Source organism: Scardinius erythrophthalmus (assembly GCF_964197995.2).
Source record: "Scardinius erythrophthalmus genome assembly, chromosome: 19".
NCBI lineage: Eukaryota > Metazoa > Chordata > Actinopteri > Cypriniformes > Leuciscidae > Scardinius > Scardinius erythrophthalmus.
In genome coordinates, this window is record NC_138239.1 from 12,296,224 (window position 1) to 12,311,141 (window position 14,918).

Below are 14,918 nucleotides of genomic sequence, written 5' to 3' on the forward strand. Positions count from 1 at the left end.
ACAATTTTTCTTTACAGCTTTTATTCACTCTCATTCAGTCTGGCTGAGGAACAAAAAATGAAAAAAAAAAAAAAAAGAAATCTTTTCTGCAAGTCACATCTTTTGTACAAAAAAAAAAGTAGTAATTTTTCACTTCTTATTTTAGGAGGCTTCCACGCAGCCGAACGTGAGCCGGGGGTCTATATGAGGGGTTCGGGGGGCAGCGGGTGCTGGATCTGCTGGGGTTGGAGGGGAGGAGGGAGTTGCAGGGCCATCAGAGACTCCAAACCGTGACCGTGTGGAGGAGGAGTCCCCTCGGCGCTGGAGGGCTCTGTGATGTCACCACCATAGAAGAAATACTGGCACTGCTGGATGAAGGACTCGATGACGGACTGGTTGAGTTTGGTGGTGGACAGCGTATCCTTGTTCTCAAAATCAGGCCTCATGAGCGTAGGCCAGAAACAGATGGAGAGATTGTCGGCCGTCATCAACGTGGTCTTGCTTTGTTGACTTACCCTGGAGGAGAAAGGACATTACAAATGACTAAATATATTTTCATAATGGTACAATAAAAATCTGCATTAACAAACATTAATAAAGAGGGGGAAGCCGAAGCTTTACCTGTTGAGGTGAGTGATGACGTATTTGAAAACTTCATAGTTCACAGGAGGAAATTTTCTCACGATTTCCTTAAGCACCTGCAGTCTTTCGTAATGATCTACGATTTCTAGAAAAATACACATTGAGAGAACTCGTTAGAGAAGGGAGGAAATATTGTGGAATAAAACGTCACAGATTTTGAAATACTTATGGCATAAACTCCTTCCTGTTAGGGTTTATTTTGTCATAATAACTAGCTATTTATACATTAACCCGCTTATTACTTCCTAAATAAAGACCTGGTTTAAGTTATGCGAGAAAGAATGATGAGACACATAATACTAGCAATATTTGTAAATGACATATATTAATTAAGGACAAACTATATATCGGTACCATATTGATTCTTAGATATTTAATTGTACATCATTTCTCGTTTTTATGTTTATTTAACTGTCATCTAATGCTCACTTAAAGTTGATCTTTGTAAACACTAGTAATTTAATAACACTGATAAATGAAATCTATAGTGAACTTTAAAACAGAAATTTTTCATACTGTACATTATAATGGTGTGATGCATAACTTCACTTGTAGCATTTAAAATGACTGATTTTAGTTTTTAGTGTTTTATTTTTAAAACACAGACGTGCTTTAAGTCACCTATAAGTATTGGATTACAGTTATCGGTCAAAATTTTAGTATCTGTGCATCCTTGTATATTATTCCCAATTTTTAACTGTGCAGTCAGTGGACAAAATTATGTTTAACAAGGACTGAACATGGAAAACCAAGAAGCACATACGAATTGTGCATATTTTGTTTTGTGTATCTTTTGCTTTATGTACACTGTATATTAATTGTATTGTGATTATTTTATGTACGTGCCATGTCTTGAAAAGTGTCTGGAGTATGTACCACAGACTTTCACCCACTACTAAACTTCTGTGTGTTGGTGGTGTAAAAAAGGTGATTTGATTTGAACCATCATTTTTGAAACATCATCAAAAAGAGATTTTGCGATAAAATGCAATGAGCTGCAATTGCCTGGCCGAGAATGTGTGAAGGGAGGGAAAAGATAAAGATGAGATATCAGTACTTAACGTCATCTATCTACAGCAGTGTGGATCAGAAATAATAAGGAGTATGTCACAGGGGCCCTGGATTAGATTCAGCACTCGGAAGCATCAAACGGAAATGCAGATGCATTTAAATGACTTCTCAGCTACCTTGGGCTGGGATTAGACGGTGTGGTGATGGGATTAATATTGAACGTAGTTGAAAGCAGAAACCCGGGCACACAAAGGATAGAAAAAAAACTCGACCGTTGAAATGGTGAAATAGCACGAGCAGGTCTCTACTTGTACTCATTGTTGTAGCTGACACACTTCCTGTCTTTCTTGTAGTCGCAACCTCTGCTGAAGTGACAGGTGAATGCTGTCTTACTGACACGCTGCCGCACACCTAAAGCTTCTGAAGACTAATGTATGAATAGCCGCTTTCCGACCGGAGGAACCTTTTCACAGTTCCTAGAACTATTGGCTAAAGTACCCGGATGTCGGCGTGTTCGCACCACAGGAACTAGGAACGATTTTAGTTCTAGGAACTCCATTTGGAGGAACTAATTTAGGTCCTACTTCAGAGTAGGGTCTAAACCAGCACTATAGGAACTACCCGTGACGTTAGTGTGCGCTGATTGGCCGAACGCACGCGGAACACCAGCACCCGCCATTTTTAAAACAGCTAGAATGTAAACACACAGATTATAGCCTATATATTTACTCCATAAACTAACTATACAAACATGGAAAACAGTGATAGATGGGTCTCTAAACCTTTATGCTGAAGAGAAAATCCAACGCAACTTTGAGGGGACCAAGCCAAACATGATTATGTTTATCTGCCCAGCTAGCAACACTGGACATCAACCACACGGCATAGGCTAATAACCTTTTTTTCATATACTGTCTACTTTCTATAACAGTTCTATCTAATAACATATTAAACAGTGCTGTTAGACAGATCGCTAACTAATAAACACAGAGAATGCGAGCATTGTTTGCTCTGGCGTCTCAGCGCCGCCAAAATAAAGGTCCGTCGCGCCGTCAAAATAAAAGTCACCGTGCTTGCGTCACTCCCTTACTCCTCCTACCAGTTCCTATGGCCACTTGGCCAGTGCGAACGCAAACAGCAAAACCGAGTTTGGGGGAGAGTAGTTCTTAGAACTGTTTAGAAGTGGACAGTTCCTAGAACTAAGTTCCTAGAACTACTTGGTCGGAAAGTGGCTAATGAGCACTGGCAATAAAATAAAGTGCTAACCCAGATCTTCAGCTACAACCTTCTCAATCCTTACGTGAAAATTGGTCCAGCTGCTTTTACCTGGACCCGCTAAAACACTTAATGAATAATGAAAACAATCAAATTTCAAAAATGTATTAGTCAGCAAGTCTGTTTCAAACTGTGGGTAAACAGTTGTATTTTGTTTAATAAAAATGTAATCTTTCATATTTTCAAGTCTTTTCTTGTGCAAATGATGTATAGCATTTCCAAAATTGGAACTTTTTTTTTTTTTATATATATATATACACTACCATTCACAATTTTGGGGTCAGTAAGGCTTCTTTTAAAAAAAAATTATACTATTCAGCAAGGACATGTTAAATTGATAAAGTAAAAGTTATTTATACTATTTAAAATAAATACTGTTCTTTTGAATTTTCATCTTCTCATCAGCCTGTAAAGTTTTACAATTTCCACAAAAATATGAACAGTTTTCAACATTGATAAATGTTTCTTGTGCCCCAAATCAGCCTAGTAGAATGATTTCTGAAGACTTTGCGTTATGGCTGCTAAAAAATTCAGCTTTGCCATCACAGGAATAATAAAAATATATTATACCAGACACTGCGTAAACAGTTGGTGTGAAGATTAGCCTGCAGCAAATATTTTATTAATGTTGGTAAATCACATTAGATTTTGTATGAACAGGCCTTTAAACTTATTTAAAAAAAATAATAAGCTCAAAGATGAAGTGTGACAGTGCCGAACACTACCAATGTACCATGTTTTTATGACCAAATCAGGCAGAGGCAATGTTACTGAAAAAACAAACAAAAAAAAAACACACACTTTATTACTTAAAGCATGACACTGAATGCTACACAACAGTCAGTTTTAATGAACGTTTTGAAACAATAAGTTATAATAAACTAGTATTAAACCGTTCTAAAGCAGTCCGTTACCACAAACCTCAGACAAAAAAGCAAGCGATGGAGAAATGTGTCGATACTTACTGGCTGCTTCCACCAGCTCTGGATGGAGAGAGTACGGTATGAGAGGGTCAGGGAGGTCGGCAAAGAAGGCCTTTAGGGCCCCAGCCACAGCGTTCACGGCTACATCCATCACTATCAGGTCAACGCTGTGGTCTGAGAGAAGAATGAAAATAGTGTGAGCTTGTGGAAGAATCCAACTGCCTTTGTTTTAGTGGCTTTACCAATACTGTAGATTTAACAGAATAGAAGGAAATCTAGGGGAAAATAAATAGGAAAGAGAAAGGATGGGGAGGAGAAAGAGAAGCTGTAAGAGCGGGGTTTAAGGTGAAATGACAGCTGTCAGATTAGATCTCTTTGCAAAGGCACTGAATGAACACAAGAAGGGGTAAAAAGCACCCAATTCACTGTATCGTGAGGATGCAGAAGAGAAAAAGAGAGGAAGACTAATGGCTCCGGGCCAGTGGGCAGACTGATGCCTATAGTGGCTCTTTTAGGCAAACGATGGCTCACTGAATGAATAATGCGGTCACTCGGCTGAATATTTTCAACCCAGTTCACCAGCCATGACTAGTGTTTGATTTGAAATATATATGAAAACAGTGGATTTAATTTGGCCACAAAATAAAATAACCCTTTTTCCTGTAATAGCGACCAGCATGATGGTATTTACACGTGATAGCGATAGAGCAACAGCAGTGCAAATATAGTAAATGTGGAAATACATCACAAAGAAGTCGAAATGAGGAAGAACTTAAAGGTTTTGCTAAGCACAGCAAAACATTTTTTTTTGCTTTTACTGTTTTGTGGCCCTTGTCTTAACTCAAGTCTTACATAACATGCTAAAAGCTGCTTTTGCACAAATGCCTGACTCCATTTGTTATGAATAATCTTATCATTTGGTTCCCGTCCATCAAGTTCCAAAGAAAAAGAAAAAAAAATTAAATGAGATGGAAGTAAAAGATTGTATTCACTGCATTATCTACAATAGTCACGGTTATTTAATATATAAGCCTTTTTTTTTCATTGAATTTGCAGAATAACTACATTATGATGTAAACCGTTTCTGTGAAATAACATTACTCAGTGAACTGAATAAATTTTGGTCATACCACCCACCGCTAGCCTGTAACTGCCTCAATATATCATCAGCGTAGTGACAATTTAATTCTGAGGTTTAAAAAAGAGAATATAACAGATCACTTTAATGTGTCACAAGGAGATTTAAGCTAAAAATGGCCTGCATAAGCGAATAACTAGTGCGAATCACAGCTTGATGGAGGCCTGCAGGCACCAAGCCATTCAGAAGCCACAAATGTCAAGTTTGTTTTTACAGGAATGGTTAATTTACATTGTGTTTGATCATAATTGTGTAATTCAGGACCTGTTTCTCATCATTCATGCTAGTGAATGTTGGTGAGTGGTGGTGAGTGTTCACTAGTCTTGAAAGTTTGAAGTTAGAAATTAGCCTATAAGTAAATATTTCGATACAATAAGTCTTGGGTGTAATGCATCACTAAGTAATTAATTACTGTAATTGAATTACTTTATCCTTGAAAAAGTAAGGGACGACTTATTTTTTCTATAATTTAATTAGTTACTTCTGATGTAATTGTATTACATACTGTATAGACTATACAATAATTATAAACCAATAACATAAAAATGTAACGTCTAATGTTAAATGTATGTCTTTAATGTAACCTTCTCCCTTTAAATACTTTGGTCAGTTCAAGAAAAAAATATATCTTATGTATTCTTTATTTGAAAGCAGTTTCATGTCTATCGTTGTATTGTTCAACTGGTTGAGGTTGATTTGCAATTTATAAAGTAATTATTAATAAGTAACACAATACTTTTTATAGAGAGTAATTAGTACAGTAATCGGGATTAGAAGCTAGAAATTGTTGCCTTTTTTTTTAAGAGTAACTTGCCCAAAATATAATAATAATAATAATGTATTTATATATTAAACTGTATTATATAATCTTTCTTTATTAAAAAAAAAAAAAAAAAAAAAAAAAATTATATATATATATATATATATATATATATATATATATATATATATATATATATATATATATATATATACACACATATACACACACACACATATACATATATACACACACACACACACACACACACACATGCAACTTTTCAATAAACAAATATCATTTTATATCAAATTATAATGAATATATTGCAAATTAAAATGAAGTAAACAACTAACTGAAACAACTGAATCTAAATGGTGACGAGATTTCCACTCAAGCGGGCAAGATCAAATATATAAATTAACCCTTCAAACTGGAGTTTATCAGGGACACTTATCCAATTTGTGAAATGTCTTCCAACATGTGTCCTAATCGCATGCAATCAAACACCTGCAAATGAAGCCTAGTTTCCCGCAGAGCCCAGTTAAAATCAGTACGCACCCTGGTCGAATTGTTTCTGAATGTTGTCTTGATCCGTCTTGTTTCCACTCACTCGATAAAGGCCCTCTGTGGTGAGACCTGCAAATTAAGAGCAACACTTCATTAAAATCAATCAAGCAAAGGTTATGCGACAAAACCTCAGTGGAACAAAGCAGTTAGTGTTCTAAAAAAACAACTAAGACTTGAAGCAACCACATAAAAGGATGCAAATATTAATGACATGGGTGTCAGTTCCACAGTTTCTTATTAAATATGGAGTGAATACAAATGAAGAAACACTGGAACAAACAGTAAAGGATGACACTTCACAAGTTAAGGTACAATAAGTCCATATTTTCAACAGAAAATGGTGCTTTTGATCATTTTGATTTTGAAACAAAATGCATCTTTATGATGATCCTTTAATTTTTGGATGCAAACAATTAATTCAGGCATTTTATTAATTTATTTCAGAGAATGACAACAATTCTACTCCAGATACTCTGGTTTCAAAATAAATTATTATTTAGATCATCTGCTTTTTCATAGCTTGAACTGTAGGAAACTTCATTAATGAACATATAATAAATCATTAAAAACAATTATAAAGTAATTGGAAAATAAATAAACTATTAAATAATTATTTTACACATAATAAATAATTAAAAACAAAAAAATGAAAATAAAGACCCTTCTACAAGGCCCTGAATTATCACATCAATCATTGTATTATCAATATATGAGCCCGATACAATATATGCCTAGTAGTTTTACTTAAAGATTGAGATAACCCTGCTAGCCCAAGCAGCTTCCAGCTAAAGATTTGAATATGACTAGTTGTATTCCTGCTTTTGTTATTCTTAGCACAAATACTTTGGCTTCTGTATTCATTGGAGTGCTTGATACTTTCTATAGTTACAATACACTATATGGATGTTCTTGTCAGTTACCGGTTAGAAAGTGCCTGCCAAAACTCTACATGTTTGTCTCGCATCCGTGAAAATGCTGTCATTACAGAGGAGTAAATCTTCCACAGAAAATCAAATATTACTGAGAGCAAGAGAGCTACTAGACCTACAGCCTTCCCATTTCACAGAACAGCTCTTTTCCAACAACCTTTGCTCAAATATTTAAAATCATGCACTCAACCCAGTAAACTGGGCCACTCCAGATGGATAAGTGGACATACGAGCTGATCTCACCGAGAGAAAAGTAGGCCAGAAATGCAGATAATGCAGCAGAATTCAACCCACACTTCCCCGTTCCCTGACCGATAACGCTGCGAGTATCTCTTTATTTTCATTATGTCTAATCTACCGAAGCCCGTTTATTAATCTAAAGATAGCTCTGTGAAGCCATGACCTTGTGCAGCTCTGCAGTGCTTAGGAGCACTGATGCAAAACACAGGGCCCCCACAGTCACTCTCAAAGCCTTGTGGGCTGCTAACTGCTACAAGTCAAAACCACAGTGCATTCTTGAGATGCTCCCACATGTCAGAGCCGGTTCTTCCTCCAGAGCTGTGGGAGGCTACACAGAGGAGCCTGCCTCTTAACTCGCCACAGTGTTGTTAAGGAAAAGGGCAGGTGTGTAGTGACGAATGCTGGGTGTTTTACTGCCTGGGTGAATCACCCGTTTCCCTCACACAGGTCAAAAGAATTTAACTTGAGACACTAGCCTTTTTTTTTTAAATCTCTACTGGTTGATGGAGTTTAGGGCTGAGCAATCTAGTTGAATAGAATATTTAAAAATACTTTTTATATATTCGAACAGCAACTTCTTTTTCTGTGCTTTTGTACAGTTGTGGTTACAAAATACACACAGTATTTTGAGTGATTCATTGGTCCAAAAAAGAGAAACCTCCTTTTTTTCCCACTTAAACACATTTCAATGCGCATACTGTAAAATAGGACACGAGGACTTGAGTGAAAGTTTTTAAGTTATAAATCTTTGAACTTAATACTTTACACATTCATTTGAACGAACAGTTCAAAAGAACTCACTGAAATGAATCAAACAAATCTATCAGAAAAAACGCTATCAAAACATCTATTAAAAAGATATTTTTAGAGATGCACGAATTGCAATTTTCTTGGCCGATTCTGATTTCCGATTTTTTTTGTAATTGTGACCGGCCGAAACCGATTTATGCTGATTTCGATTTTCTTTCAGCATATACAAACAAAAATCTACTTTTCTTTAAAGCAAACTTTTATTTTGCTTTTAAGTAAAATGTCAGTAATAAAATGAGAACAAATAAACCAATTGCAAACAACAGCACAAATAAATGCAACAGAATAAAGAGAGCTATGAAATAAACTTGGCTTTAAGTTTTTCAAATAAACCTAAAAAAAAAAAAAATCTAAAAACATCTAGATAATTTAGCTTAATTTATGGTTTAAACGAAATTTGACCCACCCATAGTTGCTAGTTGTTTTACGATGTCATTGACGAGCTGTTAATGACTCATGGAGATTAAGTGATAGTTTGTTGAGGTTACCATGCAACGGCGTGGGTTTGGATCCAACCCTTTTTGTCAGTCCTGTCACATGTGAGAGCGTGAGCTCTGGCCTGGTGGTGTTATGCCCAGCCTGACACTGTGAACAGAGTGTCAGCTCACTCATGTGCAGGAGCACATCGAGACCAATCGCACTGTATAATATCGAAGTCAAAACCTTGAAGGAGTTCACACATACCGAACTGTCAGCCTGCTTGGGAACGAGTCAGTTTCCTATTTCAGATAGCGGATAAAGCCCAGTACACACAAACAGACACTAAATACAGCTTTAGCCACTCAGGTTTCTAAGAATAACTTGATATATAGAATAAACATGCTTAAAAAGGTCTAAATCACGTAAAATGTTACTCCTTTTACAGTGCGGAAACTCTCAATCACACCAGCTCGGACTACCTGATTTACTCAGGCAACTGTAAACGATATAAAATGGCAAGTGGAAATATTGGTTTAATTGAGCCATATATGTTTGAACTAGAAACTGATTCAGAAGAAAAAAAGGACGAGCGAATTACACAGGGTCGTCTACAAGTCAATGTATCAGAATGGTACTAATGCCTTTTATGTATCGCTCTCTACAATGTCAGACACATAATGGTAATTGATATTATTAGCCTTTGGCTTGACTACATTATCAAACAGCTAATAATATATTGCTAATGTGATACTAGCATATCTCAACGGGGGGCCCCCTTGGAGCATTCGGCAAACATTGGGGGTGCGCTGGAAGCAATATCTTTGAATGGGGGGGGTGTTGAGGTGTCCTTGGGGTGAGTTTGTCGTGTATGCCAAAGATTTATGAGATGAAACTAGTAGTAACTATTTGCAAAAGAAAATGATCTGCAAGATTCTAACACTGTCTGCACCGGCGTGTCCTTGGACACATCAAAGCAAACGCTTCAAATGCATTTGTCCTGTTATCAAAAGCGCAAGCATGCGGATCGAGTGGCGCGCGTCCAGTGTAGACAGAATCACTGATAATAATGGGTTCTATGTGGGTTCTTAAAAAAAAAAAAAGAAGTGTACTGAACCCAAACATTTGAATGGTAGTGCAAGTATAATAATAGGCCTAAGTATGACATGAATACACAGAATGAATCAGAGATTAATTTCAATACAATTAGACTACATTTTATTTGGCGTTAAGGGACCTAGATAATGGGTATGGGTAGGGTCCTGTTCGCCAACTCAGAGTCAGACAACCAGCATCCTAATGATAGGAAAAGCCCTGCCCAAAACGTTGAAGGGATTGTTTACATGATTAATGTGACAGTAGGGAATGGGAGGTTTCAAACCACGTTTTTGAGACTGTCTTTGATGCACTGCATTTTAGTTAGTTAGATAGAAAGTAAGAAAATACTCAGCAATGGTGTTGGATTGATACATTTGCACATGGTTTGTCTTAAAGCTTATTAAAACCAACACAAAGACATATAAACAACATTTAAAAAAAAATGTATTTTCACTACAGGGGGTCTTCTTATTTTATGTAGAAAAAGTGCATCGCTATCTTGCTCTATAAAAGCTTCCCAGGAGGACTTGAAGACACCAATAATAATCACAACGACCAACAGTTGCTAGGCATAAAAAGTTAAATCAGTCAGCATACAGACCCTGTGTAGCGTGTCCGTAATTTCAGACGTGATGATCTTATTTAGTCAAATGCTGTAAGGAAGGTCAATGTCAAAAGTGTGGTGAAAACAGTAACAGGAAGTCGTACTAAGGGAAGTGATCTTAATTTGGATTCACATCTATTGTCCCCTCTAAGCCCTTCCCATCCACCGCTGGACTTTATCAGCACCTCCACATCATCAGATTACCATCACGCTCAACCTCAGAGGCAACAAAAGGCCACCGTGATACAGGAAATCACATGCCTTACTGCTACATAGGAAATGTCAAAATAGAGCTCATATGCAAAAACAGACCATAAATCAAATCAGGCACTCGTATAAAACCCAGATATCACAATATAACAGATTTATCAGTCTGGCTTGAGTAGTCCTCCTTCAGTAGATATGATTTCAAATCTGGCTTGAAATAATGTGAGACAACATATTCAAAAAAGGTCAGCGTAGTAATGAAAACCTTCCATTATGAGCACTGCTGTGTTATCTCCTGATGAAGGGTTTACACAGCAGAAGGAAGACAATATCACACAAAAAGCGCACCGCACGCAGACTCCGCATGTCAGATGCTTCATTAGAGGAACTAAAATGTCAGGTCGTTCATGAGTATTTGTTTTCACAATGAGCATTAAGCCCTCATAATAACAGCAGAACTAAGCCATTAGTTTTCAATGAGAGTTGGTGTTTTCAAGTGACACAATGTAAGCATGTGACTCAACAAGGATGAGATAAGTTGTAACTTTATGCAAATGAGCATCGTTGCAAAGCGATGGCTACCACTAGACCACAACAATGACCGCTGGAACAGTTTTTTATTGAAGTACTTGTCTGAACCAAAACCAACCAGCTCTGAAACTAATCTCATTACGTTATTGCTTCAAAACAAAGTTTTAAACCAAGACCATGATGAAAATACACCTGACGTAATTAGAATAAATGTGCATAAATTATTATTTTATTCTAATACTACAATATATTTGTATATTTAAGTTTATTGCAACATAGTAAAATATATACACTACAGCTCAAAAGATTGGGGATTTTTTTATGTTTATGAAAGTTTTTGAAGTCTCTTATGATCATTAAGGCTCCATTTATTTGATCAGTAAAATACAGATTTAAAATACAGTAAAAACAGTAATATTGCAAAATATTATTACAATACTATTTTCTGCTTTAATATATTTTAAAATGTAATTTATTTGAGTGATAGCAAAGCCAAAAGAACAGCATTCATTCTTTACTGTCACTTTTTCATCTTTGCTGAATAAAAGTATTAATTTCCTCTTTTAAACTTTAAGTACAAGTAGTTCAAGACTACTGGGAGACTTCAATTACATCATTCCTAATACTTCATGCTGAGCCTCTTTTTTGCCATGATTTTCGTTTCTATGGCAACAGCAACTTCTCTCATTGGTGGATCCAAGGTGCTGTGTGCTTAAGGAATGTGTGTAGCGTCATTTTTTAATACTATACTATGTAGTAGTAAGTTGAGTTAAAAATGACAAAACAACAAAATAAACCTATATTAGTTAAACATCTATTTCTCCATGGAGAAAGTGAATGAAATATTTACTTCCAGAACCCAAATGTTGTGCGCTATAGAAGTGAAGAAAGTGGAGCCCACATCATCCATCTGTTGTGAGATACTGTAGATAAGTGTGGGAAAGAAGTCAATGTTTCTGTGAGTGAATAACATGAATATTCAGAAGCTAGAAAACAGATTTATTGTCAAAATACAATGGTATCTTATTTTAACTGTTAGTACATCTTATTTATGATTGCAGCGACCTCCAGAGATAAAATTGCTGTCTACGGTAATGCTTTAGGCTGGACTCTAGAGCATTATGGCAAATGTCATGCATTGTATTCCCATGTTGCCACAATGACTTGAAGGGGTCGTACAAAAATAAAGGGCAAAGCTCAGGGTTACAGCTTCTGTAAATGCTAAAGCGCATGTCTGTGCGAAATCAATGTTCTTGCTTCAGAGCTGGGACGAACGTCACACCGGGACTGCAACATTTTCACTATAATGCTGTCATCAAATCCTTTCTGAAAAGGGCGTGCCTGTACAGGAACACACCAGGGATGGGCCGCTATCAAAAGATTCATTCCTCCACAGAGGCCTGTGTAAACCCAACAAAGGGTATTCCCAGTGTGCTGCTCTGATCCATTTTATACGCTACACCTTTTCTTGAGAATTGTATCTTGTATCTTATCTTATTATTCTGAAATGTTTGAGGAGCTTAAAAGGAATCTGTTGTAACATCAAATGTTTGATGTCTCTTCCTTTCAGGTACCCAGACTGCACCTGTTCTGCAGCACCCCGACTAGCACAGCTTGTGTTAAAATTATTTTATATAAATATAGATTTTTACATCTGTGTTGAAACACTTAAGCTCTGTTGTAAAAATCTTGTGTTAAGACTGTTTAAAAGGTTGGCTGCTTAATTATTCCTTTAAGACACATTCTCCTGGATAAAATTCGAGGCAGCACTGCTGCACGAATCCTTCTTGGATTCCTAACCCAGAATGCACTGTGACAAGAAGATAAGTAGAAAAGATTATTAAAAAGTAATGATAATAAAAAAAAAAAAATCACCTTAGCATATAAGAGAAATGTCGATTACAAAGATATTCAAATTCAATTCGACAAAGTATTAATAAAAATGTACATTAATAGAATAAATACAACAAATGTAATATATATAGGTTCCATACAAATTTGGATGCTAATTTAGAAGGATGCTGCCTATGTAGGCAGTAAGGAACAAGGTGGCTCACTACGTTTTGGAACAGAGCTAGTGTGTTGGCAGGAATTGAGAGTGATTTCCGATGCATCTTTCCAGTATGAGCGAGTACCCATAACCCAAAATCATTCAAATGAAGGGAAATGATTGCATGGAAGATCTTGTGCATCTGGTGCTGATGCTAAACCATTATACACAATCACTTGACACCATCTGCTTAATTATTCTGTCATAACGCCCACCCCTATGGTGGAGTTTAAGACCAAATATCAGGGTCCACAAATAGACATGGAGGGAAAGTGCTTTTCTAAACCAACCTCCATCCGTCACTGCAGAAGCCTGGTGAAGAAATGCTCCATGAGATACAGTATGATTGTGTTAGCGGGGGGCAAACGTGAGTTTCAAAGCTATTGCCTCAGCATTCCACTAACACACGATAATAAATCAGCAGAGGGGGAAGCTTCGACTCACATGCTCATTCCACAGGAAATCGGTTTAAAAATACACCAACCCTTATTAACCTTATTCCTCACAGGGTTTCAATATACTTAACAAGGTTTAGGAAATAAACTCAGGTCAGGGTTGATCCTGCAACGTGAGACGTGAAGCCTCAAATGCCAACATTAGTGTCACTTAGGCACTCTGCAAACAAAAGCCTCTCTGGAAATCAAACCTTGCAGAATGTAGAGGGGGGCAGAATCTGAGTCAGGTCATCAATTTCCACACTACTGTGATAATAATTGCCTCTGCAGCTCTTGGTGCCTATAAATCAAAGCGGCAGATGTGAAGGAAAATATCAAAGCGGATCAGATCTCCTTTTATTGATTTCCAAATCCATGCAAGAAAAAGAAAAACCATGTTGACAATGTCCCTTTATTAAATGGATAGTTCACCCAAACATTAATATTCTGTCATCACTTACTCATCTTAATGCGGTTTCAAACGTTTATGACTCTATTCATCCAAGTTCTAAAGAACAAGCTGGCTGCTATTTTCCATTCAACTGTAAAGAATGAAGAGTGGAGCACTCAAGCTTAAAAAAATAACACAAAAGCAGCATACATATATAATATAATATAATATAATATAATATAATATACACTTTTATGCTGCTTTTCTATATATGTATATCTTATGAAGCATTGTTTGAGAAACAGACCGAAGTTAATCGTTATTCTGTGAAAATGTTGAAATTCACCCCAACTCTCCTGGGTTCATTAGAGAAGTATTGGAGTCCGATTCATCTGTTCATCACACAAAGCTTATGTATCACTTTAGAAGACATCTTTGATCCTGATTCTTCTATAATAGATGATGTTTTATTCTGCTTTGTGACAAATTTGAAGCTTAAAGACTCCAGTCCGCACTGTCAAAAAATAAAGATCAGCACATTCTTCAAAATTTCTACTTCTGTTATACTGAAGAAAGTAAGTCATAATGTGAAACAAGTTTGGAATGACATGAGGGTGAGTAAATGATGACGATTTTAACTTTCGGGTGAACTATCCCTTTAAAGTAACTACACACAATCTGCAGAAAATGCAAAACGGTGAAGGGAAATGTCAAAAGAAATCCCTTTAAGCTCAGCTACTTTTAGGTCAAGAAGTGGCATGTAAGGTCCTAAGCCTATGCTTTTTACATAAACGCTTAGATGTCTAGATTCCGGAGTCAAACAACTGTCTGAAAGTGGTTAAAAATTAAGCCCTGACATATTTAGTCATGCTGAGTTGACAGCTGCGTGAGTGGCAGTGCTTTTAAAAT

At 36.5% G+C, this 14,918-nt stretch overlaps 1 protein-coding gene across 1 annotated transcript in view; it reads right to left on the reverse strand.

The window, feature by feature from the left end:
• Positions 1-14,918, reverse strand: part of arhgap5 (Rho GTPase activating protein 5) — a 32,998-nt gene continuing 18,080 nt past the window's right edge. The window contains 5 exon segments of the mRNA XM_081347558.1: positions 1-232; positions 234-495; positions 601-706; positions 3,873-4,004; positions 6,290-6,367. Of these exon segments, the coding sequence (XP_081203684.1) occupies positions 137-232; positions 234-495; positions 601-706; positions 3,873-4,004; positions 6,290-6,367 (674 nt within the window). The 3' untranslated portion in view covers positions 1-136.